The 27,933-nt window shown below is 41.2% G+C and overlaps 1 protein-coding gene and 1 long non-coding RNA gene across 7 annotated transcripts; one reads left to right on the plus strand and one right to left on the minus strand.

Annotated features, from left to right (window-relative positions):
* Window positions 1–1,895: 1,895 nt before the first annotated feature.
* Window positions 1,896–26,184, minus strand: st3gal8 (ST3 beta-galactoside alpha-2,3-sialyltransferase 8). 6 transcript variants are annotated; one of them, XM_040115812.1, is made up of 9 exons: window positions 26,100–26,184; window positions 7,801–8,177; window positions 6,959–7,082; window positions 6,733–6,871; window positions 5,050–5,243; window positions 4,789–4,968; window positions 4,089–4,134; window positions 3,429–3,548; window positions 1,896–2,955 (listed from the first exon to the last, which is right to left on the minus strand). In XM_040115812.1, exons 2-9 carry the CDS (start codon window positions 7,949–7,951, stop codon window positions 2,788–2,790), a joined length of 1,122 nt encoding a protein of 373 aa, XP_039971746.1. In that variant the 5' UTR covers window positions 7,952–8,177; window positions 26,100–26,184; the 3' UTR covers window positions 1,896–2,787. The 6 variants fall into 6 exon arrangements, with proteins under 6 accessions (XP_039971746.1, XP_039971750.1, XP_039971748.1 ...); XM_040115816.1 differs by lacking the exon at window positions 26,100–26,184 and adding an exon at window positions 25,725–25,826; XM_040115814.1 differs by lacking the exon at window positions 26,100–26,184 and adding an exon at window positions 11,208–11,296.
* On the plus strand, window positions 11,440–20,381 carry LOC120783096. The gene is made up of 4 exons (XR_005706299.1): window positions 11,440–11,961; window positions 13,786–14,020; window positions 17,665–17,726; window positions 19,772–20,381. It is a non-coding gene; the product is annotated as an uncharacterized LOC120783096 (long non-coding RNA).
* Window positions 26,185–27,933: the final 1,749 nt, after the last annotated feature.

Here is a 27,933-nt window from a genome sequence, read left to right on the forward strand (position 1 = left end):
AAAAGAAACAGTTGTTGGAGAGGGATCTGGGAGGCACTGTGCTGCCGCCACGAGGAGACTACGACGGCAGGCTTTTTACCCTGCCTGCCAGTGTGGAAATTAAAAATGGGCAGACATATTTTGATGTGAGACCACATGCTGTACCAACATATTTGTTTGAAGCAGACTGAGATGTCCACTGAGCTTCAGTCTCAGGATTTCACACCGGCAGTTTGTCCGAATCAGGGAGTAGCCGACCAAAAAATTGGTACGAACACTTATCTCAGTGCGAATAAAAAAAAAATTTAAAAAAAGCTGTGCCTGAATCCATTTGAATGAGTCGATCTGAAATAATTTCAAATTCAGTCAGAAACCAATCTGTACCCCTACTGGAAGTGTCATATATGCGTCATAATAACATCTTTAACGGTACTGTTAGCATGAAAAAAGGAACGATAAGAGAGATGCAGTTTGAACACTAAACCAATAAAATCACAGCGGTGAGATTAGAGCCATCATATACTAATTTTACCATTTTGTACAGGCTGACAAGCAGCTGTATTACTTTATAGCAAGAGCGCTCAAGGTGAATTTTTCTTTGCACAACTTAACATGTAACAAATTAATGTTAACTGTGTAAACGAAAACAATAGCAAAAAATATTTGTTGACAACCATTTTATACGGTAAAAATGCGATAAAAAGTAAATAAAAAATAAACTTTGAAAACTATGATGAATTGTATAACACTTTTTACTAGTGCATTAAAAGATAATGTGAAAGACGGATGGATGGACAGATCAGCAATTTTTCTCCTCCAAACTTTTCAGTTGTGGTTTGGTCAAAGTCTGCTGTTGACCTTACTTGACATATACTGATATGCTGCCCCTAATGGTGCCTCTAAAAAGGGATGCGCAAAACCAATGCTCTCAAGGCACAAAGGATCATAGGATGTGTGGGGTAGCCATAAAGCAAGCACAAGTTTAAAGGAAGAGCTTTATATCAGAGCTTTACGAGGGACGACCATACTCAGATTCAGAATCAAACAAACTGAAACTGTGAAAATGTCCTGAAACTCCTCATAGTGCAACAAAGCCACAGACATTTGGACGGCTGTGATTGACAATAAGCAACAGTTTTTGCACATTCGCAGTACAGGTGTGAAACAGCCCTCTGCATGCTCTTATCTCCCTTTAACAGGAAGGGAAGTCCAGCAGTCAGCTGACTGAATCCTCTGCTACCTGCTAGACTGGTCAGTCTCTCTTTATCCATACGGTTGGTTATTTTTGGTTGGGCTTTAGATTTTTTCCTTTTGGTTTTTTTTTTTTCACTGCATCCATGGACTGCACTCACTGGTAATGTTACTGATTGACTTTGTCCTTGTTAAGGTTTATTTAATAAATCTTTAGTTAAAAGTCGTGCACAGTCTCCTCGTCCTTTTCACTCTCATCAGATGAACTATTCCTTTAAAACTTATCACACACCAATAAAATGTTCCCGTTTTGGACGGTCCGTGAAATCAGCTGAAAAACCTGCAGACTGTTGAATCATCATGACCATAGGCTGAAAACCTCACACAGGCTCCTCCCACTCACTGCTTCCATATATGGTCAAGACAGGAAGTGACGGTTCGTGTCTCAAAAGGGGAAGAAAAAAAAAAAAGAAAAAAAAAAAAGTTGAAGTGACAGAAAACTTCAAAAACATCATCCTGTTCCCGGGGCCAGTCTGTTAGGATCCTCTAGATCAGGACGGTTTGCATAAAGATAAGAATAAATGGATGGATTATAATGATATAAAAAAGTCTTGTAACATGGTTGGACAGATGAGTAACAACATGGCCTCTTCACGCCATTTTTCCTTCAGGGCAAAGTGCTTTGATGTTAAAAAAAAAAAAAAAAAAAAGAGAGGTTATCCCTGTATAATGTCTATAAAATCCAATAAAAAAGATATAAAAATTCTGTGGTTGTTTCCCGCTCAGAGCAAAACTTGTGTGGTCGATCCACGCAGTCGTAGTTGGCAGGACGGTCTGTTTGTGTGAACAGTGGAGAGACCCCAAAAACAGTATTTATTTGTCCGAGTTGAGCTGGATTCCAGGCCCAACCCCCTCGACGAGCTGCGGGTGGCAGGCTTAGCTCATCCCACCCCCAAAAGCCCCATCCACAGTTAATCTACGTATCTAAAAATGTCTCAGCCCGATAGCGGCCTCAATCCAGCATAGCTGGATGTGTTTGATTCAAGGCAGACATGATGAGGATCATAATGTGCAAGTAGTACACAGGTCTGATTCCTGTCCACGTGTCCCAGTCTGGCAGCAAGATATGGTCCACAGCTGGCTCCAATTTGGATTTACAATCAGATGACATCCGGTCTTGGTCTTGGTCCTTGGTCTCAATTAAGTGATGAATGATCTATTGGTCAGTAAGCAGGTCTCCAGGTCTGTCTGTAGGTCAGTCCACAGTCATCAAGTCTGCAGGTCAATCTGCAGGTCAGTTCATAAAACAGCATGTCTCCAGGTCTGTCTGTAGGTCTTTGTAGGTCGGTCTGCAGGTCTTTAGACCAGTCTGTGGGTGTGTATGTCTGGAAGTCAATCAACAGACAGTCCATTAGTCAGCAGGTCTGTACTTTAGTTTGGAGGTCTGTCGGTCAGTCCACTGGTCTGCAGGTCTGTCAATAGTTCAGCAAGGATGTCTGTCAATAGATCAGTCTGTGGGTCTGTCAGCAGGTTGATAGGTCTGTCACTCAGCAAATCTGTGAGTCTGCAATCAGGTCTCTAGGTCTTGTCCTCAGGTCCGTCAGCAGGTGGGTTGTGTCACAGGTGCAGTCTGATCTTGCCTTCCCTGGCGAGCTGGTGAATAACCTGTGTCTCGAAGTCGGCGCTGTGGACGCCGGTCTTCCTGAAGGCTCCGGCGTAGCGATTGTCTTCCCAGTAGTGATGCCAGTTCCCCTGCTTGTCGGCGCCGTAACCGAACACTGACACCTGGGCACAGACAGGAAGTGAATCCATGACATTCTGCAACACGGTATACTGTGATGCACGACATAAACAAATATGACGTGATGTACTGTCATTAATCATCCCGCATCTGTACATTTTTCAATGATGTAAGACTTTTAATATGTTTCAACTTTCGATGGTAATGAACTCTGCCTTTATCTTTCTGTCAGTTTTGTCCTCATTATGTGATGATGCATTCAAGAGCAGAGACTGTTTGGAGAACTCCCCCTGTTTTCTCCCTGTTGGTGGATCAGGGACACTTAATAATCAAACCCTGATACGAATGAAGAGTGTGAATTTGATCTCGCAAATGTCCGAGTGTTCCTGAATGTACCAAAAGGACAACTTTCTCAACAGTCGGCTCTCTGCTGCGTTACGAGGGTACATGATGATAAGCTTGAGCGAAAAATAAAGTTGATCAAATGTGGCATTGAACGTGGACTCCTAGCTCTTACCTGGTCACAGGTGTGCAGAGCAAAGATGATGGCCAGCATGCCGGTGGATGGGTAGCGACCGTGATGCTCGGTCCAGTGATCATGAACGTATTTAAAGAACTCCGGGTTCACCACCAGAACCTACACACACACACACACAAACACCATGGTAAAAATGTTTTAATGTGTTAGCGTTCACTCGCTCCCAGTTCAGTTTTCACGTGTATTCTTAAGCACTTTATAAGCACCTGCAACAGCTTGATTTCATTGTACAAATGAATCATCTGAAAAGAGCTGAGCTAACAGACAAAACTTTGTGTTTCAGAACAAAAATCTCACTTATTTAAACGGGGACTGGATAAAGCTGTGCAAAGTTTTTATGAACTTGTGGATTCCTCTGTGGTCTAGGTGTTGGCTTTTATCTCCTTGTCTGAGAGGGCATTTCAAATCTGTCAAGAATCCTTTAAATGAGTCAATGCAAAAATGTTAAAATGAGATCTGCAAAATCTAAAGCTAGACCGACACAGAAGTGAAAACCTTCCCGTACCAAAAAAAAAAAAAAAAGAATGAAAAATCTATATAATCTAAATATAGAGGCAGGCTGAGGCTAATAGCAGCAATAAAAACAGCAGACTGTAAACAGTGTGATGTGGAAGGAGAACGATGGAGCATTTATTTTACCTTGTCTTTATCAGCCTTCACTCTTTCTTTAACCCTCATGTAGGTCCTTAACACACACAAACAGAAAGTTATGAGTCATTCAGTTTATGTACATGATATGTGTACTTATTATTTGTAATATGTATGTATATAAGTAAAGATTTGAGTACACAAATGCACATTTTAAGCTGTGAGGAATGGATTTATACACTGTATGTTAACATTACTGTCCAGTTAACAAAGTATTTTATGCAAATCAAGTTTTTCTTTTTCTACTTTCTTCCATATAAATATATGTTTTGCGTAGAAATACTGTATGTACTGAATGCACTGTATAATTTCCTCACATTTTAATATGTCTGGAGAATGTTAAATATATATTTTTGCTATTCTGCACGTTTCTTTATAATTATTTTACTATATACATATATTGCGTATATTCACGTGTATATTCCTTGTAATTCTATTTATAAATATTTATGTATTTAATACAATATATATAATGATTTTATTAAATTGATATTTAATATATACTATTTTGTATTTAGTACATTTGACTGCGTCTAATGTGAGTGTTCATGTGTGTTTATTTCATGTAACTATTTATTTTTGTATGTGTTTTCCAGATTTTGAATAACTTTTTGTGTGTTTATTGAATTTTGAATATATTTCTCTCTCTATTCAGTAGATTTAGAGTAGATTTGTATTTAACTTTTCGTACATTTTGACCTGGCCGGTGGACAGCGCACTAGTCAGCCACTCCAGATCTCTCAGCTTGAATGGCAGCAGGACGAGGCTGACTCCTCGCACAATGTCCACCGCGCTCTCCGGATACAGGAAGTGGTGCGTAGTCCGATTCCCGACATCTTTCTCAAATCCTTTAGTCACCGCCTTGTTCATCCTGAGGAGGGGGAAGATGAAGTGAGGAAGATGAGGAGAGGGGGCAAGACGTGCGTACGTTTGTATGTGTGCATACACGTACCGGATCACGGAGTTGTGGGAGTCGATCAGGTCGCCGTGTTGGGACCATCGCAGGTTGCCAGAGTTGCCGACTACTGCACAACTACGGCAAAGTGAGGGGAGGGGCCTCAAGTCCACAGTGGGTGGGGAAATGACCTGGAACATCTCTGACATCACTTCCTCTAGGGTCTTGTCGTTACCAGACCGCTGAAGACCCTGTGGAAGAGTGGAGGATATCACATTATTTTTTATTGGAGCATTATTAAGCTTTTTATATCAATAAGCCGCTGTATGTTTTTTAACAGAAACGATTAGTCGATTGACTCAAAATTAACCAGCAAATACTTTGATAATGAATTATTAATTTTTTTAACCAATAATCACAGAAATTTGCTACTTCCAACCAGTTCAAAGGTGAATACTTACTGGTTTTCTTCATCTTCTATGATAGTAAGTTGATTTTTTTGGTGTTTTAGACGGTGGGTCTGACAAATCAAGACACCTGAAGATGTCACTTTTAGTTCAGGGAAACTTTAAATTTTTTTTTATTTTTGACATTTTTTATCCATCCTTCAATAAAGTAGCTGTCAGATTAATTGATGCTGAAAATAACTGTTAGATGCCGCTGTACATTTTTACAGCTACAGTGTACCTACAGTTTTTATCTTACACACACACACACACACACACACACACACACACACACACACACACACACACACACACACACAGAATATACAGTATACTGCATACTGTGCATTAGACTGATTTTAGCAGCTTGACCACCCCCACCTTTTAATCTACTAATGGTTTCTGCTGCAGGATTTGTCTGTAATGCAGGAAAAAGACTCAGACGTTCGGCTCCTCATCCAGACTGCTGACAGTTTCCAAAACCACAAATTTAAGACATCTTACATTTCAGGTTTCATTAAAACACAGATCTTTATTAAAGGTTCTGACAATTTACTGAAACTCACTGTATGGACGTCATGTAGTATGTTATACATCCTTCCTCGGTCTAAAAATAAAAAATCTCCGTTCTGTGATTCTGCTGATCTACTGATTTTTTAATGTTACCATCAATTCAAAACTATCAGGTCACTTCCAGTGTGCAGCCCCATAAATATTTTCTGTAATAGAACTCCCAATTCGTTTAATCAGTTTAATCAATGACTGAGGTATAAAATGATGATAGTACAAGAAATAGTAGAATTGAGGCGTATAATGATTTACTCTAACAGTGATCTGAGCTTTTGGATACTTGCGGTAAAGCTGGTGTGCATAATAAAATCTCTCACACTGCCTACAACCTAATTTGCTTCATATAGATTAATTTGCAAAAAGTATTACAGCTCTATGATTGTAAATTGTTTAATCAACTGAAGTGAATTAGGTTACACTAATAAAACACATGTAAAGCTTGGACCACGACGCTGGTCCAAATACTGAGTTTTACTTTGAAGGCTGAAATTTATAGCAGGTAATTTGTCCACACAAGCAGACAGCAGCCTGCACTAAGTACTAGAGTGAACAAAACCTTGATATTAACCGTGAAAAGAATCCTTTTCAATACAATCTAACCTTTTATATCAGATTTCAAACCTCACACTGATCATCACGCAGACATATATTTTGTAACCTCTAAAATAGGACGAGAAACAGTAACATTATTGGAAACTACACTGTTCCTATGTCTCGTCCTTACCAGCCACCATCTGAGTGCGTCGGGGTCAAACTTGTCGTTGGTGCCTCGGAGGATGGGCTGCTGTTTGGGGTCATAGCGTTGGCTGAACCAGTCTGATACCCCCACGTCTGAAATACAGGACTTGGAACAACCACAAGACCTGAAAGAGGACAACACAGTAGAGTCAGAGAGAGACAGAGACAGTGAATCATGGGATACACAGGGTCCACGACCTCCTGCGTGTTACCTCAGTTCATACTGGGAGTCGTCTACAGGCTCCTCTTCATCCTCAGGCTGGGTGGAGCTGGGATGAGGGGGTGTCCTGGGGGGGTCAGGGTTCAGGTCAGCAGGAGGCTCTGTGAGTTCAACCACTGCAAACACAAAAAGACTGATAGCAGATCTCCTATGATGCACTGTTCTCTGACTAAGTCTTAACATTTTTATAGTAAAATCGCAATACTACTACTTCTGTGACTGCTGTTACACTACTAATACTACTACTAGAACTACTACTACTCAAGGCTGGATTCTCAAGACCCAGATTTTATTCATGACTTTCAAAACTGCCCTGGAAAAAGTTCAGACTGTTATAGCTCCGTCATCAGGCCGTTAATGGTAATTTCCTATTCTGACTATGTTGAGACTTTAAAGTGTAACTACAACCTCAAATTCCGGGTAGTACTCTCTCTCTCCTGGCATATTTACAAATTGCAACAAGGGGAGTGAAGGCGCAACGAGCGTAGCCTGGCTACATAGTGGGTGAGGCCCTGGGTCGGGGTGCGGCGCGGGACTTGGCAACCACCGCTCACCACTGTGGGCGTGGATAGAGACATAGAGCTGGTGGTCAGAATTAATCAGCCACGAGCAACTGCTGTCAGACTCAGTTCCTCCGCTGGGAGTCAGGCGGAGCTTTGACAGCCACTAGAGGCACAATTATGGCCCTGTACCTGTAGAGTCACTGCCTGGAAACCTGTATTGTTGCTGAGCTAGCAGCTCTCCTATGAGAGGCTCTCCGCTCTGCGTGTTTGCGGGGCCCCGCTGTTTATCGAGGTTAATGTCACAGTGATGACGATGTCATCAGCTCCTGACCTGTCTCCCTGTTGGCAGGCGTTGCCCGGATGGTGGGCGGGGATAACGACAGGGGCAGGAAATGTCTCCTCTGGATGCCCTGACTGGCGAGCATCAGGAAAAGGATGGCAGCGATCGCCACGGCAACAAACAGCTTCCTCCTCGGCAACATGGCTGGACGGACGACGGTTGGGTAGCGACAGGAACCAGGATTTGTTGTTTAGAAGTCAATCAGCTGTTCAGCCCGCCATGTCAGCATAGTCAGACAGTGTCATTTGACATCATCTGCACTTTTTCCTCTGTTCCGTCGTCTCTCCACTGAGTTTCATCGCCATGGAGCCTGAGACTTGTGCACAACGCTGCTTTCCTATTGGTGGACACGGGATCTACATTCACACCTGAGTCGGACAGAGAGACACAACGAAATCAGCATCATCAATAATAAACTGATTTTCTCTTTTATAGCAAACTAATCATCTACAAACCATTTATAACAAACTAATTATCCATCACAAAAGGTGTGTACAACAATAACACAGACCACAGCTTCTCTTCACTCTTAGAAAACTTCAGTCAGAACAGCGGCAACAGTAAAGTTCCACACAGAGAGCATGAAGTCATTGTTGTAACCAGGCGGACATGTTGTTGCTGATTATGGTGAACACTGAAAAGGATGACATCAACTATTACAACAACTCACACTGCTTTCTACCTTGAAAAACAAAGGAAGAAAGAGAGAGAGAGAGAGAGAAAAGTCCAGCTTTTGATTTTTGCTGATGACTGGAGTCACCCTGTTGCCCCCCCTCCCCACCCGCGGGAATGCCTCCATGCACACAGACTCGGTCTCTGCATACCAATCAGATCTGGATTCAGTTCAGCTTCTCCTGTTTCAGCTCTTGGTCTCCACCTGTCTGCTTCAATGTCTCTCTCTCACTGTGCTTGCGTATGTGTGAGTGTGTGTGTGCGCGAGTATGAGTGAACAGTCCGAATCAGCCGACCTGTACGTGTTTCTTCACTACTGTGTTGTGTAACTGATAGCTATAAAAGTTTATTTCATAATGTTTGTTGTAACTGTTTCAACACAAACAGACACAGACACAGACACACTCTGTAAACAGTCTTACTTTTTTCTTCCACTGGCAGCTCTAAAGCTCCTTTTAAACTTTCATTGAGTTACATAAATGCAGTGGTGGAGAGTAACTGCTGTATTTCTACTGTACTATATTTAAGAATGGGACGGATCATTTAAATAACTGTTTGAGGCCAAAATAGTTAAAATTATGTCCAAAAGCTCCAAAAATCTGTGTACCAGAACTTTGTTTTTTCATACCCCATCAATCATCTCACGGTCCTCCAGATTTACTTTTTACTCCACTACATTCGTCTGACAGCTGCAGACACTAGTTAATTTTAAAATTTTTACATAAAAACTTAAGATAATCTTATAAAATTTAATTTGTTTTTTGAAGTTTCAAGCACAAAAAAAAGCAGTGTCTGTTAAGGGTCACGTTTGAGGAGTCTGCGAGTTGTTAGCAGTTCAACCAAAGAGATTTCTCTAATCGGGCTATTTTAATAACTGTTCGAGGCCCGTAGAGGTAAAATTTTCCAATATTTCACAAAAAAAGCACAGATTAGACAAAAAAAAAAAATAAAAAAAATACAAATTTGTGTACCAGCACTTTCTTATTTCGTACCCCAGTAATCATCTCACTACCCCCAATTTATCTTGTGGCCCTTTGGAGGGGCCCGACCCCTTGGCTGGTAACCACTAGACTAAACTACCAAACTGCATATACAGTAGTTAAAACTAGCTTCTTCATTTCCTTCAACTAGGAGCACCAAAGCTCCACACAAAGTACATTTACTATGTTCTGTACTTAAGAACAATTTTGAAATACTTAACTTGAATATTTCCCTTTTTTTGGCAAGTTAATACTTCTACCCCACTAAATTTCAGTGAGATATATTGCACTTTTTACTCCACTACATTTATCTGATAGCTACAGGTACAAATTTTACATTAAAAAAAACAAAAAAAAAACAAAACGGATTTTTACGGATTATACAAGTGCAAGCAGCAGTGTCTAGTTGGGGTTGTGTTGAATCAGTGAGCATGAAAAGCAACATTCTCATAACTATGGATGGGTTTGTAAGAGGGCAGGAGGAGATCAACAAAACAAGTTGTTTTTGTGCTAACAGACTGCATGAATCACAAAAGCAATGCATGGAAAATGTTCATTATCTCAAGAAGTAAACCAGCCTGTTAGCTTAGAGAGCAGACTTAGCTTTTGGCTCCAGTGATCTCTGGATTTTTATGGCGGCTGTGGATGTTTTTTTACACTGAAACTGCAGGAATAAACACCAGTCTTAACGTCAGGCGGTTCACGCTGTTACTGTGTGTTTACAGCTTTTTAGTATCGCATCGCTAAGGCTCTGTGTTTGACGTGCGTTTAAGGGTTTCAGTTTGGGAATCGGCGACAGCTGATGGGGGGCTTTGGATGGGAAATGTGTCACGTTGTTATGCCCATAATTTTCCACAAAGCAGGATTTTCATACATGCTATTGTTACAAATATAATAAACAGAATTAGCGAAGCAGTGCTCTTAGCTTGTGCAGCAGCAAACCACGCGACAACCTTAGTTTTTTATGCTGATGTTAATTTTGTGAGTGGGCCTCTGCGCTTTTAAGTTTAACCCATGTCAGATGTCTATCAAAGGTGGCCTGTGATTTAAAAAAGAAAAATGAAAAAAAAAAGGTTCTGCAGTGCAAGGATGTGCGTCGCATACACATACACATTCACCTCCAAACAGTAATTTCACAGGTTTCAAGGAAGCACTTTTATAAATAAATATTGAAAATATCTGTATAAAAGCTGTTATGACGTGTTTTCTACACCAATGCTGCGTGCGCATCCTCAACTGTTCGTAAATGGGAAACCTGTCTATTTACCAAATACAAATAACAACAGTACTTTACTCATTATTCTCAGGATGGTCAAAACTACAGTGGAGAAACAAAACTTTTATTTTTCTGCTTGTACCTGCAGGAAACACAGAATGAGCCGAGTCTCCTCATCTCAGCTCATGTTTAAAAAAAAAAAAAAAAAAAAAAGAAATTGCACAGCCACTGCATCAAAAACAACAGTTGGAACTTTCATTTGTGTCTCAATGCAGAACCAATGTTTACCCACAGACACCAAGGCTTAAAAAAACACAGGAGACAGACTTACCGTAACAGAGAGATGAAGAGAAACATGTTTTGTATTTCTTGCCTAAGAAAGGGGATTAATACTACTGCAACCACTAATATCACAGCACTTACACCATACTTCTACACTACTGTAACTGTCATTTCTGGAAAAAGCACCAGAGGAGACGAGTCAGAACAGATACTGATAAACTTATCAGCACACACACACGCACACACACATTTTTGTTACAGTTATCTGTATCCTCCCCAGACGGAAAAGGGCAGCGCTCTCAAGGGAAAAGGCAGGGAAAAAATGCCTGAGAGAAAGCAAGGTTCCTGGATTAGCATCTGCGTTAGCATGTTAGCAGAGTTTGACCATGTGCCATGTTGACTGCGCAAACTTATCCCGGTACAAAGGGCTTTAACACAGAAGCAGCTCGGAACAAACGGATCAGCGAAGACGTTTGGTCTGGATCAGAGAGTCCGCACAGAAAGCGGGGACACACCGATCAATATCTGTTAAAAATTAATTCTGGGGATGAAGTAAATAACTACTCATACATTACTGGTAAAAGAGAGTATTGAAGTATGAGAAGTTCATAGTAGACAACATTGCTGGCTTAGTCAAGCTGTTTAAGTGATCACCTATTGTCATTCAGACAGAGATGACTTTTGAGTAAACATTTATTTTGGACTTTTCTCAGACACGACCGGAAAATCCTGTTTACTCACAAGCTGTATCTAAATCTTCCTCTTGGATTTTAATGTATTTATCCATGCAGCTGGCTTGAATCAGTGTTGAAAATAAAGACTGGGACACAGCCGGTCTGATTAATATTTGGGTTGTACAGGGTTTTTTTTGCCCTGCACTGCCATGAGAAGAACCTCCCTTACCATGTAAAACCAGCACATTTATTTATTTCCAGATTTTATTTTCCTTGAGCACAGCAGATGGTACGTGCGTGAGAACCATATTGCCGTGAGCTCATTCAGGTGAGCAAGCCTTTCATTTCTTTCTGTGCATATTTAACCCTGTGTTGCTGGGGTATGTTAATCTGAGAGCTTTAAGTCCAGACAGGCATAACGTAATCAGAGACCCTAGGCTCCGAAAAAGCTTTTTTCACAACGCTGTTCAGTCCAACTCAGCTGTGTACAGTTCTTATGTACATTTTTTTCTAACACTGCACAGCGTTAAGACTCTTTCACCTCTTGAAAGGTTTTTCTTCGCACTGTTACTGTCTGTTTTGTACCGTAGGAGTGTTTGCAACTCAATTATTATCTTGCCTCTTAAATACTCTATACCTTTATTCGCTGTGTAACTCTAAACTTATTTTTAACAGACTGCGCCATCTTGGAATGACAAGACTGTGCTTAGTTATACGCAGGTGTGATGGAAATCAAGCTGGAAATCTGTGCCGTACTGAAAGCGTTACAGAAATGCTACAGGTCAAGTGAGTCAAGAGTGAGCTGGACAAATAGATAAATAAATAAAAAGATAAAAAGAACATCTGTGCTAAATGTTCTGTCTAGGCATTGGCGACTTGGGTTTGGTTCAGTTATTACAACAAAAAGGTCATTACTATTAAAAAACTAACAGACGATGGTTGACTACGCAAGCCGCCCTGAGTCACGACAATCCCCTAAACTGTGACGTGAAGGGTTACAGCCTACGCGTGACTCAGGATGGTTAGCTGACTCTGGACGGCGGGTGGATTCTACTTTATTCTGCCCGTCTACGCAGTGGCGCTAACGCCAGCTATCAGCAGTCTGCAGATGTCAGGCTGACGCCTTGTCAACACGAGGAGTGCAGATGAGTTAGTGTCTAGACTTTCAGTTTCTGTCCTGTCTATGCACAAAGTGATCATTAAAGTGGATGACTGTACTTAGTTGAAGCATCTGCTAATAACAGTCTCTATCTATCATATATGCATTTTTTTTTAAGATCTGCTAAGGATGACACAAATTTAAGTGGTGCAGGTTTTTTTTATGTACACGTAGGCCTAGAAAATATAGATGTGTCATGATTTAATTGTTTTGCATTTGCCAAGGAAAATAGATCCTTGGGTGAGAGTTTTATAACCGGGAAATGTGTTTACAGTTTAGCCGATAATGTGCTCTTTACACAGTTTTAAATTCAAGGAAACAAACAGTGACGCTCACTTGTTGAATGTACAAGAAATTTAAGTTCCCAGGATTGAGTAGAAGTGAAACGCTTTACGCAGCATATATCTGACGTAACTGAAGAACAGAATTGAAGTGAATCGATTCGGGACTCTGACTTGAAATCGAATCAGGAGATCAGCGCTAATATCCAGCCCCACTCGAGGGCTTACTCAGACATCAGACAAACATGTTTGGTTGCCGGAGCATTTACATAAAGTGGAGCATGTCTGAAAGGGACTACAGACGATGTTAGGTGACTGGCAGTTGGAGAACTTCAATGCTTGAAGTGACATGAAACTCATGAGAAACAAAAGGGGAACAACTGTGAAAGAAAATATGTGGCTCTCTGATTTAAAAAAAAAAAAAAACTCAAAAAAAAGGTACCAGGGGAGTCAACTATGACTCCCAAAGCACAATTCAGTTCAGAAACATCCAATCACAGAGCTCAAAATTCAGTCATGTGCTTCACCAACGACGAGCTAAAGCTAAACAGTACACTTAAAATCAAACCCGATCAAACATTCGGCAGTTTAAACCAGTTCACTTTTTGATTCTGGATCAGTTTCGGACCAACTTAGTAACCACAGCAACCAACTCCAGTGCTCTGAAGTCACTGAAGCTCTGAGTCACACCCGACTGGCTTCTTCTCCGTAGCAACAGCAGCGCAGGTTCACGAGCGAGGCCCTTGACATACAGCTGGTGGACAGAGGGGATGCTCAACTTCAAGGCACAGCAGAAATGACGAGAGGCCGCCGGACTGAATGTCTTGCCAGGAGGTGAGCCCCAGCAGCCAACACTACATGGACCAGTCATCGCATCGCTGATTGGACACCAAATCCACGCACGATAACTACAAACAGTCGCGCGAAACAACGCATGAGAGCACATGGTGAGCCTTGCTGCGTAACAGGTTCAGGTCGTTCGTGTCACACTCATTCTTGACAGGTATAGAGTGACCCGCACTCACCGGGGCAGAGCCGCGCGCACACTCGTTTAAAATTACACATGACGAGACATTAGAAAAGGAAACTTTGAAATGGGAATTTACAGTGGGGAAAATGACTAAACAATTACACCCATACTGGGTTTCAGTCTGAATGGGATTAGAGAGACAGAGCTCTTTCTCACAGGACGAATGTGACAGCATTGATTACTTTACAAATAATCAAATTTTTAGCAGTGGAAACTGGCCTATTTATACTTCTAAAGGCTTCTTTGTGTTGGTTTCAATTTTAGTCGGGCGTTTGAGGGAGTTATAATCAATACGCGAATACGACGCTACATGAAATGATCTTTCTTTCCTCGAGTCTGCTTGCTCAGATGGTACATTTCCTGTCTGCGATCTTTGTCACGCACGTGCACAGGCCCCGGTCACCTGTATAAACTGCCGAGAAGCTGGCTTTCTCCAGGAGCAATCTAGGTGGAGTAATCATGTTTGTCTAATCCCCAGCCCCGATTATGGAAACCAGGTTTCTCGCTTACACAATGTTTGGGTCAATGTTTTAGGAAATAAGTAAACTGGAGAAAGTATTCTGAAGAGTGTAACCTAGTTACATACTTTATAAAGTGCATGTTAACACAGCGACTATGTCGGCCTGAACGTGGCGAGGGAGAGTATGTGCGTACATGCATTGTAGTAACCTGGTTACTGTAAATCTACGTATACATGCAGCAGGTCAGAAATGAGATTTCTCCCCTATGTGAGCATGGTTTACTGCTTTTAACTGTATCAGTGACAGAAGCGACGGTGTTTTCCTCTGATGTGCCTGCAGTGCGCGTAAGTGTGCGTCTGAATTTTTACAAATAGTCAAATGTTCAGCAGCGAGAACAAACCTATGTAGATTTCTAGAGGCTATATTTTGTTAGTTTCAGTTGCAGTCTGACTGCAGTTTTGCTCAAAACAAGAACGCAGCACTACATGAAACGATCTCCTCTTTCACCCAGACACTCTGCCGTAACGTTCTCTGCCCAAGGTCTTTGACAGGCAGAGTATGTTAAAAGCTCACTGGAAAGGCTGATGATCGTATAAATGGCAGAGAACTGAGATACAGAAGGGAATTTGCACATACTGCCTGAGAGAGATAAGAGTTTAGAGGACAGTGGACGGTCAACGAGTATCAGCCGAGTCACAGTGTCGTATGTTATTTTAGGGTATGAAGGGTGGGGGGGGGGATGGGGCCTGACAGGTTTAGGGGTCACTCCTTCCCGTCTCTCTCTGTGACCTCTGACCTCAGTGTTGACACCAGGATGGAAACCAGCTGCTCCGCCGAACAGCGAGACGAGAGAGAGGCTGCCAGAAAAGCAACGAGCTGGAAAACAACGACACCACAGAAGAGGGCCGGCGCCCGTTCTCACACAGGCTGCCAGAGGAACGAAGACTGAAACTTATGTCACTTTTCGTTCTGGTTACACAGATGGACCGCCCACAGAGAAGAGGGGACAAGCTGACTGCTTTCTGTTTCTTGGTTGTTTTTTTTAAGCATTTTTGGTACTTTTTTCTTTTTTTTGCCTTTATTTGATACTGGGCGGTAGAGAAGTGACAGGAAATGAAAGGGGATAACTTAGAAAAGACTTTCCTGTTGTAGGTGAAACTTCTTGGGGTATTTCAGGGGATTTATTTTTCCTTTTGTGGCCTCATACTACAAGAAAAAAAAAATCCTCAAAACACAAGAGAAAATGTCTTTAACAATTAAAAATACTCTCATTCACTGTATTTTAATTCTATAGTGGTTTACTACAAATACTTAAAGGGTTAGTTCAGTCAAATTACAAAAAACAAAACAAAACATGTCCTCTCTCCCTGTGTGTCAAGTCAGATAGTTTGGTTTTATTTGTATGTCACAAGATTTCTGTCTCTACCCCAAAACAACGGAGGAGTAATCTTTTATTGTTTTGTCTTTGTTGTTTTTGCCTTTTGACTTTAATTTTATGTTTTTAAATTTAATGACTTTGACTCTGGGAAACAGGAAACTACATTTTTCACTATTTTCTAATGTTTTATCAACTAAATCATTAATCATTAAGATATATAAAATAATCAGCTGGTTAATCGGTCATGAAAATAATCGTTAGTCGTAGCTCTAGCTGACTTGTCCAAATATTTTCTGTCCTGGAACACAGGGGGACTAAACTGGGTATCAAACATCAATACTTTTTTGATACCAACCGAAATGTGTCCTTATCACAATAAAAGTCAAGTATTTCTGGGCATATTCATAATCTTGTTGACTTATTCTTCGATCAGTTCTCCACATTGAGCTGTGAGGGCTGTGTTAAAGAAAAGTTTCCAGGTCCTTTCGAGGCAGACTGTCATAGAGAGAAAAACTCAATGTCTTAAGTCACACGCTTATTTCCTTCCACACATATACAGTAAACTTACACATAAAACATGTTGCTTGAACTGTCTCAAAACTACAACATGTCATTATTTCTATTTTGCAGCTGCGAGTGTCATGGGCTCATGGGATGCTGAGATATTTGATGAATACGGGCCCTAATGCCCAAATGCACAACAGATTGTGACACACACAGTGAAATGAACATGTGAAAGGCATTTCACAAGTCGTAAAAACAGAGATAACAAAAAAGGGAAATCTGTTTTAAAAGAAAGTATTAACTACAACGGCACAACAGACTGATTGTTTTTTTTTTTCTATCATAAAACACAGTGTTGGAAACAGCAACAAATGGAAAAATGTTTAAATGAAGCTTGAGTTTGATTTTCTGAATGGTCTGCTGAAGAACTGCAGAGATGAAGCTCCACAAAAAAAACCTTGAAACAAGGAAAAAAAACTGAGAAACAATGAAAACATTTTTTTTTTAAAATGTACAAACATAATATGACATAAATATTATGTTAAGAAGTTTCAGGCAGAGTATGAAGTAACAGGAGACTGTGGATTATGAGAAGTCTGTTTTACATGTTGTAGGTAAAGACTAATCCAGGTTGTAGGTGGAGGTAAATAAGGGGAAAGCCGTATCTCTGTTGTATACCTCTGTAGTAACTGTAGCGTTTGTAAAGGATTTCACTTTCTAACCGTCTGTGTTCAGCGTTAACCAATAAACATGTCCAGCAGTTCCTGAACAGCCTGGAACATCTTGAGACAAGCATTATATTTACGTGTTCTAAAAAAAAATAAACCTGTAGATTTGTTTTCACATCCGAATCACCAAAAACCAGCTGACTGTTCTGGATATGTGACAAATAAAAGTACTTCATCACATCTGGACTGTCACTTTCTCAAAATATGAAGTTCAAACAAATTCAAACTAGTGCGTAGTTCGTTCAAATGAACTCCAAACCAACCCACACGTGCTAAAAAACCCATTGTGGCTGCAGTCACAATATAATATGCAGGCGCATTCACTTCTAGTCGTGAACTGGCCTCGTCTAATTCGCTTTGCAATGTCAGTCATCAATCCGTTTGAACTCTGACACACAAAGTCTCGTCTCTGTCGGTTTGACAGAGGGTGAGATTGACCTCTGATTCAGGAAACACTGATTGTTTATTTCCTGTTTTTTCCGAACTGCAGGTGAAATAACAAGCAGCGGAGAGGATGGGGGAGCCGACTGGCTGCAGCGAAGTTTGAAGACAGTGACAGACGTTAATCACAGTGAAGTGTTTCTGTTTCATTTACAACTTTACGCACCGATGGAGCTAGCACGCTAACCACACGAGCCCTCACAGCTTATGCTCACAACTCAGCATACGCTTATTTCTTGTGTCTCCCAAGGTACAATCTACTGTGAGTGACAAACTAACATGAAAAAGCAGAATCACTTTACCCAGCACGCGGACGAAACCTCATTTTAGGAAGAAACCGCTGCAGCGCGAGGCATTGTCGGTTGCGCTTGCATATTGATTATTTCGATTTTAAACAGATTATTATGTATGAAATAATTCAATTTTTCTCACAGTTATATGTAAGTTGGAATTTCGAATAAAAAACAAATGAGAGCCTTTCATCACATTCACGTAAAAGCTAAAGACTATGAGACTACAGCCACGCTAGCAGCTCAGTGAGGCTGTAGTTAGCAGTGCCTTGGGTTAAATGCTAACTTCAGCACGCTAACATGTTCACGCCGACAATGCTAGTATGCCAGTGTTCAGCTGGTATAACATTTAACACATTCGTCATTTTAGCTTTGCATGCGAGTATGCTAACATTTGTTGACTAGCACTTGAGACCACGAACAGCTGAGACTGTTGGGAATGTCACTAGTTTTTCGGGGTATTTATTCATAACTGGAAACACTGGACAAATTGAAATTTTCACCTGATGATGGCACAGGTTCACAGTAAACGACTCAATATTTCTCAAGACATTTCCCTTAAAACCACAAATGTCAACCTGCTGCCGCCGCTAGAAGAAAAGTCAGGGGTTCACCAAAGTCATCAGGCTTCATCCTCTGAGGAACATGAACAACATTTTATTACAATTCATGCAATAGTTGCTGAGGTATTTCCGTCTGGACCAAAGTGGTGGAAGAACAGACTGACACCACCATCCATAGTCGCTCACTGATTTACAGCATTTCCAACAGTAGTCTAATACAACGAGAGATATTAAAAGGGGGAGATACATTAAGGATATGAGCAAATCTCTCTTGGTCGACAAATTTATATCATCCTGTGGTATATATCATTGTATTGACAATTTAACTCTGAAACCGGATCCATTACATTACATTTACTCATTTTGCAGACGCTTTTATCCAAAGCGACTTACAAGTGAGGCAACTTAGGGTTCAGGGGAAGTTGGGGATCGAACCGCCAACACTCTGGATCAGTGGACAACCCACTCTACCACCTGAGCCACAGCTGCCCGAACAGTGAAGTTTAACTTTGGAGGAAGAAAGAAAAAAAAAAAAAAAAGGCAGACTGCACAATCTTCTGCTCCTATCGAGGTGTTGTTAAGGTTTAATAGCCCGCCCTACACAAATGACTGAGTTTCCATGGAGAGGAGAGAGCAGAAACAGGGTGTGGTTATTCCTGTTAAGAGTCACTGACCAGGAGCAGAATGGAAAATTAGCTGAAGCTGCAAAGGTTTAAGACAACCAGAGGAAAAACACACACACACAAACGCGCACACACACACACACACGCTCACAAACCCAGTGTGAGGTAGTTTTAAACAGTGACTTCAGCAAAAGTCCAGAAAAAAAAAAAAAAAAAACTGCTCCGATCCGACACACACTGTCTTCCTGTTACAGTGCACACTCTCAGAAATTAATGTTGGGTTCAGACCACATGATATCAGCCCGATAACAGCCTGAACCGAAAGGCAGAGGGCATCAGGAAAGAAAATGGGCATCGGGCACAACAACTGATCATTTTATCCAGCGTAGGGTATCATAGTGGGCAACAAGTGATTCCACATCAGGGACGCCTCATCAAGTCCCGACAACAAGTCTAGCATGTGAGAATTTTTTCATTCAGAACTTTTTTTCCCGTGACACTGACCAATAGGAGCACAAATCGCTCCTCTGCACGCACTTGTAGACCCGACGAAGCGAAAGAGGAATGGTGTTGTTGCTGCTGCTAGGTAGAACTGTTCAACAGAGGAAATGTTCATTGAGCCATGGCAACTGCACCCCTGCCCTTCTGACATTTCTTTCTTTCGTTCTTTCTTTTTTTAGACTTCTGCAAACACAAGACAGCTGGTATCACACCGCTGCGGACGCCATCTTCTCTTTACATTGTAGTTCCCTGAAGTCCCCGGCACCCACTTCTTGATTACGTCATGCAGGTCATGAGAGACGCCAAGCTCTGACCGGGGTCGGGGACCAACGTGTGGTTTGTCATGTCTCGCGGCCAAGTCACGACAAGAATTTGTGACTCTACAATATCATGCAGTCTGAAACTGCAATTATACCGTGTCTGATATTCTTTAACTTAATTTCATACACTGGGAAGAAAAAGCAAGTGAGCCCTTTGTAATTACCTGCACTCATGTATAAAATATGGTCAGGACTTCATTTAAGTTATTATGAACAATCTACTTTAACTAGTAACACACAAATCATTGTTCTTGTCCATATTCAAACATTAACAGTCTAGATTGAAAAAAGTAAAGAACCCCTCGGCTAATGACATCAGAAAAAGCTAACTGGATTCAGGAGTTAATAAACCTGGAGTCAAATCAATGAAATCAAACCGGAGTTGGGTCATAGCTACTTTGACTTACGAAAAACTGTCCAACGTTTTAAGCTTGCCATTCATGACAAACATCTGCTGATGTGAACCACGACTCACAAACGAGATCTCATTAGACTCAGCATCAAGAATTGTTGATTTGCATAAAGCTGGGACAGGTTGCGAAGTAATTTAGATACCGATCAGTCCACAGTCAGACAAACTGTCTTTAAATGGAGACCATTTAGTTTCTGTGGCCAACTTCCCTAGAAGTGGGCGCCCAGCTACGATGACTCCAAAGGCAAAACGCAGACACTCAGTAAGGTAAAAAAAAAAAACCACACAAGTCCAGAGTTAAAGTTTATTTAAGTCAGCTCAGACATATTCTTACGTGTCTGGTGTTTTCTTTCCTGGACTGTTGTATTTAAACAGTTAAAGGCTGGAATCACTGGAGCTTGTCAACATCTCTGTTCACTAGTCTACCATATGTAAATCATGGAGCATGGCTGCATGGCTGCATGAAGCATTGTGTCCATGGCAGGACACCACAGAGGAAGCCACTGCTCTAAAAAAAAAAAAACCAAAAAAAACATTACTGCATGCCTGAGGTTTTCCAAAAAAAGCCCCTTGACACTCCACAATGCTACTGGGAAAATATTTTGTAGGCTAATGAAACTATGTTTGAATTGTTTGGGAAGAACATGCAGCACTACAAACAATGTAAAAAGGCAGTGGATACCAACATGAAAACATCGTCCCAATAGCGAATTATGATGGAGGGAGCATCATGATTTGGAGCCGCTTTGCGGCCTCTGGGCCTGGACAGCTCGCCATCATCGAGGGGAAAAATTAATTCTCAAGTTTATCAAGGTATCTCACGGGATAATGTCAGGGTGGCTGTCCGCCAGCTGAAGCTCAGTAAAAGTTGGGTGACGCAGCAGGACGATGACCCTACACGCTGAAGTAAATCTACTGCAGAACGACTTCAAACAAAGAAAATACAGCTTTTGGAGTGGCCCAGTCGGAGCCCAGGCCTCAACTCTATAGAGATGCCGTGGAATGAGCTCAGAGAGAGACGCTCAAAGCAGACACTGTTAGAATACGTTGGAGCTGAAGCTGCTGTGTTAGGAAGAATGGTCCAACATTCCCCATGAACGTCGTGCCGGTCCGATCTGCAACTTGTTTGAGGTTACTGCTGCCAAAGGAGGTTTGACGAGCTATTAAATCCAAGGGTTCACTTCCTTTTTCCACCAGTACAGCGCTATCCCCCTTTGCTATTGTAACACTGCAGATTTCCCCGCTTATCTTTATCTTACTGCGAGTGTTTAATGGGTGTATTCCAAAAAAGACTCTAAAGATTATAATTGTGTATTTTCAGCTTAATCACATTGCGGTTGTCTGTACATGTGACTTACATGAAGATCTGATCACATTTCATGACCAATTAATGCAGAGAACCAAGTCGTTCCAAAGGATTCACAGTGCTTATCCTTGTCACTGTATATTTATACTACTCTATTTTTACTCTTTATCTACAAAGTGTCCTTGTGGTCCAGCAGTCTGCTCTGTAAAGATGACACTTACTTCTCGTCTGTCTGTCCTGGAAGACTGATCCCTCCTCAGCTGCTCTTTTTTGATTATTTTTCCTTTAAAAGAAAAGGTTTCGTGTGAACCTTTTCCATTCCTACGAATCGAGGCGCTATGGATAAATTGTGTCATATTTTGGACATGTTTTAAAGGCCGTTCTGAGAAATATGTCATTCTGGGCTATAGGAATAAAACTGCCCTGAGACAGACAGTCAGTCGGGTCTGTAACAATCTGTTTCTGCAGTTCAGATTTAGAATCAGGCCTCTATAATTACATCCGTCCAAATAAAGAGGACGTTTGACTCAGGGACCACACAACCTGTCTGTCTGTCTGTCTGTCCATCTGTCTCTCTGTCTATAATTATGTGTTGCAGTGTCCTAGTTCAGTTGTCAATCCGACCTAAGTATCCGTAAACACACCACATCAAACACCACAGGACTGGTATAGTACGTACAACTATTACAGACACACAGCAAGAGCAAGACATAGAAAGTCTAAATGTATTCTTCACACGCTGAAAATTTCTACATAAATACTACAATGCATAAAAAAGCAACCATAAAAATGTCATCATAACGCAAGAGCGTCCCATATGGGAATAATATATGGAAATAAAGGTTGTAAAGTAGCATAAAATACTAAAAATACATTGCTGAGGACCAGAAGAACACCATAAATACTACAGGAAAACTAGGTCAACCAACTATTATAGGAGTATTATGATTAAGTACAAGAAAGCCAGAGTAGAAACTGAGTACAACAAGCAGACCGCTGATGTATCAGTAGGAGTAGTCAAAGCAGTAGGAGTCTTCACAACGACGAACGCTTACAGTAAGACAGAGTAACTATACCAGCTGACAGATACAGCAAACTCTAAATAGACCCGACTGTGAACGACACACACACACACACACACACACCGTAGAAAAATTGTAGCAGCATTACAGGTGGTTCTAAACAAACACTGTAAGAACGTCACAGAAACACCACAGGACACAAAAATACAGTAAAGTACTTAACGGTCAAAATGGGCCGACTGTGCTCCACAAACAGATTATTTGAATGTTATACAAATACTGCAAGTATTTACTACAACTGCTCTGTTTCTCGTGGTGTGGTAATGTTAAATCAGCCCCTGAAGATCAATTAAGTTGTATCATATCTTATTTTATCTGTGGATTAACACTTTTCCTTTTATCTTAAACTGTAAATATCTAAAGGAAAACCACAACAGACAGACTCTGGAATATTATCCGAATACTGATGAAATATAGAAATACTGAAGATATATTATGGACATACTGTGAGTATTTATGTCCTGTCTCTGCTTTGTTTGTTTTGCTTCTGTAATCACCTGCTGAGGATGAAAGAAGTTTTATTGTATCTTATCTTATCTGTGGATAATCTTGTTTTCAACTTAAACAGTGCGTATCTCAGGAAGAACCGATGATCTTATAATGAAGGAGGCCTACCACAAGATAACTACAGGACGCCAGCAGATGAATATCATAGGGAGACCGTGGGAGAAAATAATACAGTAGAGTCCAAACAGACTTAACGCTGAACAAAGGACAAATATTATAGGAGTTTTATGTGGTTCTATAAAAACACTGTATGAATATTAAATACTAAAAGCAAATTACATGAAGGTCACAGGGAACAAACAGAGTGTCTCCGACACATTAGAATATTGTAGAAAAGCCATAAGAGACAACAAAACGGTTAAATACATAAGGGTCAAAATGGGCTGTTCCACAAACCCATTATTAAAAAAAAAAAACAAAAAAAAACAGGCTTTCATAGGAATAATAAAGACACGACTGAACAACTAGTAAAAATACAGTGAACACAGACGCACAACGACACAGAGCAGCACACCAGGTACAGAAACAGGAAAACTGTGGGCGACATAACAATGAAGGAGGCCTACAATAACATAGCCACAGGCTACTACCAAACAAATAATTTGCTGGCAAATATTACAGGGGTAAAGTTTAATATTAACAACAGACACACTAGGAAAACACTCCGGGAGCACTTTATGCGGTTTCTATTCAAACACCATAAGAACCTTATGGAAAAAGTATGGGAGATTAAACTGAAGTACATTATTACAGGTGCTAGTACTATATGACCGACTGACTCACCAACCCCGGTGACGGTAGATGACGTGATCGTGTAGTCTAGTACAGTAAAGTAAGAACCGACCAACCGAGTACTACAGATACACCCAGGATAAAGAATATTATAGACATACTGTAAGTACTCATATGGTGAAGTAAATATTGAATATTTACTTTACCATATAAGTAAATATTGAATATATGGGAGATTACAGTGATGGCAATTATTTGGATAGTCGATCCGTTACAATCGCTGACAAAATTCTCTGCTTTCAGCTCCTCAGACGTGAATATTTTCTGGTTTCCACAGTCTTCTATGATAGTAAACTCAATATGTTTGTGTTCTTGGCACCCTGGGCTTTGGGAAATTGAGATTGGATGATTATCTGACATATTGATGGCCAAGTTACTAATCAATTAAACAAGAAAAACATTTTTTTTTAACAGACTGATCGATGATAAAAAATAATCGTTTGTTGCGATCCCTACAGTGAGGAAACATTAAGGTCCCCGTAGACCCGACAGACACACATTTACTCAGTTGCCAGTTTATTAGGTACACCTAACTAAAACTAAGGTAGTCTAATAGAACAGTCCTGCCATAATATCAAGTCATATCCCTTATAAAAAGGTTTAATGTTCAGTTTTTGTTGAAACTGTTGTTTGTTTGTTTTTTGTCTTCAATGTGTTAATTCAACTCCGTGGTCATTTTGGAGGCTGAGTTTTTGTGCTGCTGTTGAATTGCACTTCTTTACACTGACGAATGTTTCTTGTGTTTCCTTCCTCTCATTTATACCAATGCGGTGGAGAACAGTTTCCAACAAAAACTAAAGTAGAGCTGCAACGATTAGGCAGTCGACAGAAGATTAATCAGCAACTATTTTGCAATAGTTGACAAGTATGAGTAAATGTTTTTAGTCCTTTTCTAAGCAACGTTTGCTCGTTCCAGCTTCTTAAGCGTGAAGACTCTGTGCTTCTCCCTGTCATATATGATAGTGAACTGAATATATCCGAGGTTTGGACTGATGATCGGACAAAACAAGGCATTTAAAGACGTGTCCTTAGGATGTAGTACACAGCATTTTTCACATTTTTCTTTATATTACATAGACAAAACGATTAATCGACTAATCGGGAAAACAATAATCAGATGAATTAATGATGAAAAACAACTGTTAGTTGCAGCTCTGAAGTCAACATAACGTTCATGGAGGTAGGAGTTATCGCAGTGAATGAATACAGACCATATTTTAGTGGCCAAAGGAGACAAACAGTTAAAAATATTAGGACCACAAACACACCAGTTAAATATTACAAGAATATTTTGGAAACAACCAAACTAACATTATATAAATGTATATAAAAGTATAATTCAATTCAACATAGACCACTGCTGCGTAGGCTACAGCAAACCGCAGCCCAAGTTATAGTAAACTGTAGTAGGCGCTGTAATTAAGCAGACCTACAATAAGACACGGAACCAGCTAACGGATTATTAAAGACGTGAATACCGGACCAAACTGTGAGGCGGAGACCCACTCAAGGACTACGGGGGCAGCGTACGGCGGTGTGGTGGTCGTGGAGAGGCCTTACTTTAAAGATCTCACAGAAATATCAGATCAGAGTTAACGTTACGGTCACCGCACACCCAACAGAAAGGGCAGAGATACGACTGCGATTATCGCAGGTATATCCCACCGAGTCGCTCGAGAAAGTACGAGGTAGAGTCTGGCCACGGTCCCCTACCTGCTCCGTCTCCTGCACCTCTCGGTGTCTCCCTCTTATCGACCTCACGCTCCTTCACTTTACATCACTTACACACACACACACACACACACAAAACACAGAAGAGGAACAACCAAACAAACCGCGTCGACAAGAGTGAGAACGACCCGCGGCAAAATTAGCTGAAAACTGCATGAAGTTTGGTGGGAACTTTCCGAAGTTTCTAGCTGAAGTTTCCACCGCGCTGTCAGACGCAGACACACGCAGACACACACTCATACACACACACACGCGAAGCTGCACTCGGGTCCAGACACACACACACACACACGGAGCCGGTAAACAGCTGGCAAAACACGGCAAAGCTCCGCTGACAACGAACCGAGGAGGACTCACATGAAGCGGCGGATGCGGCAGCGGCCGGATGGGTTTTCTTCTTCTCTTTGTGAAGCTGCGGAGCGGTGAGGGCATGGTGATGCAGAGCAGCGAGGCCCCGCCCGGGAGGGGGAGGACCTGGGTAGACCGGCAGGAGGGGGGCAGGGGGGGTGAAGAGGTTTTTTTAATTTATTTATTTATTTTTGAGTTTGTTTTACTCAAGTGAGATTTTTTTTCTGGGGTGTGTTTCCAGTGCTGTGGTGTGCATGAGTGCGGATGTGTCACGTGTTTCTCAACAGTGTGTGTGTGTGTGTGTGTGTGTGTGTGTGTGTGTGTGTTCACGCATTTTTATTACCTCTTTGGGACCCTTTTTCGTGGAAAAAAAACAACGACCTCCCAGGGACCAAACCGGGTCCCAATAAGCGAAAACTTCATCTCTGAGGCCCTGGTTCACGTTGGGGGTAAGATGTGAATCGGGCTGAGGTTAAGGTCGGGGCTAGGGGTTGGATTAGACTGTCCACCGTGGATGGAAGTCAATGCAACGTCCTGGCAACGATAGCTGCACAAACTACCCTGCAAGGTCCCAGGAAAAAGTCCACATCCTCACGGCTGATGGCACCTGTAGAAGACACTGAAGCAGAGAACCAGCCTTGTTCTTACAGACGTGTAAGAAGCTGGCGAGGAGAAATGTAAAATCAACCTGTTATGTTGTACTACCACGACCCTGTCTGGGCCCTAGTATGTTTCACTTTGAATGGTTCGACAGAGAAAGCTTCTGAGCACGAGAACTTACAGATGCGTTCGGCAAACTGTCTTGGGTAACATCTGCCAGGGTTGCAGGAGCACAAAACCTCTCCAAATTCAACAAACATACAGCACAGAGCTTCTACATCTGTTACAGTGTTACACATTTCCTGTCTGTCTTCACTGTCAACTGCCAAATTAAAAGCAAGAGCATAAAGAAACTAAACGGGCAAAACACAGACTTCTCAAAGCGCATTAAAGACATCTAACTTTAAAAAATGTCTTTTTAAATCAAATACAAATGATTCTGTGTATGAGTGAATCACATGAAAAATAATTTCAGACTTGAGTAAATGAATCAGTGATCAGTGTACCCCCTTCTTTATCTGACAAATCTGAACATGTTAAAACCCATTGGTGCATTTGCAAATACACAAATGAGAACAAAAATAACAATGAACCAAAAAGGTAAATACCGTCAAAAAGAAGAACAAGTACATTTGAGGTAAACCAAGCAAGGAACTCTTTTAAGTCGTAGAAAGACGTGACGGATCTGAGAGAGTTTGACGAGTTCTACCAGTCCAACGGGGCTCATCTCCCCATCTCTGTAGAAATTATTAATGGCCAAAAAAAAAAAGAAAGGCTTTTTAAGTTTGTCTAAGTGAGTATGATGATCGAAACGGAACTAAAAGCTGGATTAAATATGAAAGATAGTTAAAGTACCATATTGGCCTGAATATAAGATGAACTTTCCGGTTTCAAACACCGGTTTTTGGAAGATGACTTTCTGAAGATGCAAAAGACTTGAAAAATTAATCCAGCCTGGTAAAATGAAGCCACGAATTACTTCCATTAAGGCGGAACAGAAATCCCACTTTCGCACAGGTGATTTGCCTTTTCGAGCTCCTCCTCCTCTGCGACACTGGACAGTCACTTCTGTGACAGTCCTTTGCCTGCTCTTGAATGATGATTCAGTCTCCGGCCCATTTCTGGAGGGAAGTCACCAGAAGACACCTTCAATTCATTTTCATTCGTCATGAATCTATTTCCTCTGTGGCAGCAGGAGCACGTTACAGGAAACTCCTGTAGGTGAAACGGGGCCTGATTCAAC

This window comes from Xiphias gladius, chromosome 21 (assembly GCF_016859285.1).
Source record: "Xiphias gladius isolate SHS-SW01 ecotype Sanya breed wild chromosome 21, ASM1685928v1, whole genome shotgun sequence".
In the NCBI taxonomy this organism is placed as follows: domain Eukaryota; kingdom Metazoa; phylum Chordata; class Actinopteri; order Istiophoriformes; family Xiphiidae; genus Xiphias; species Xiphias gladius.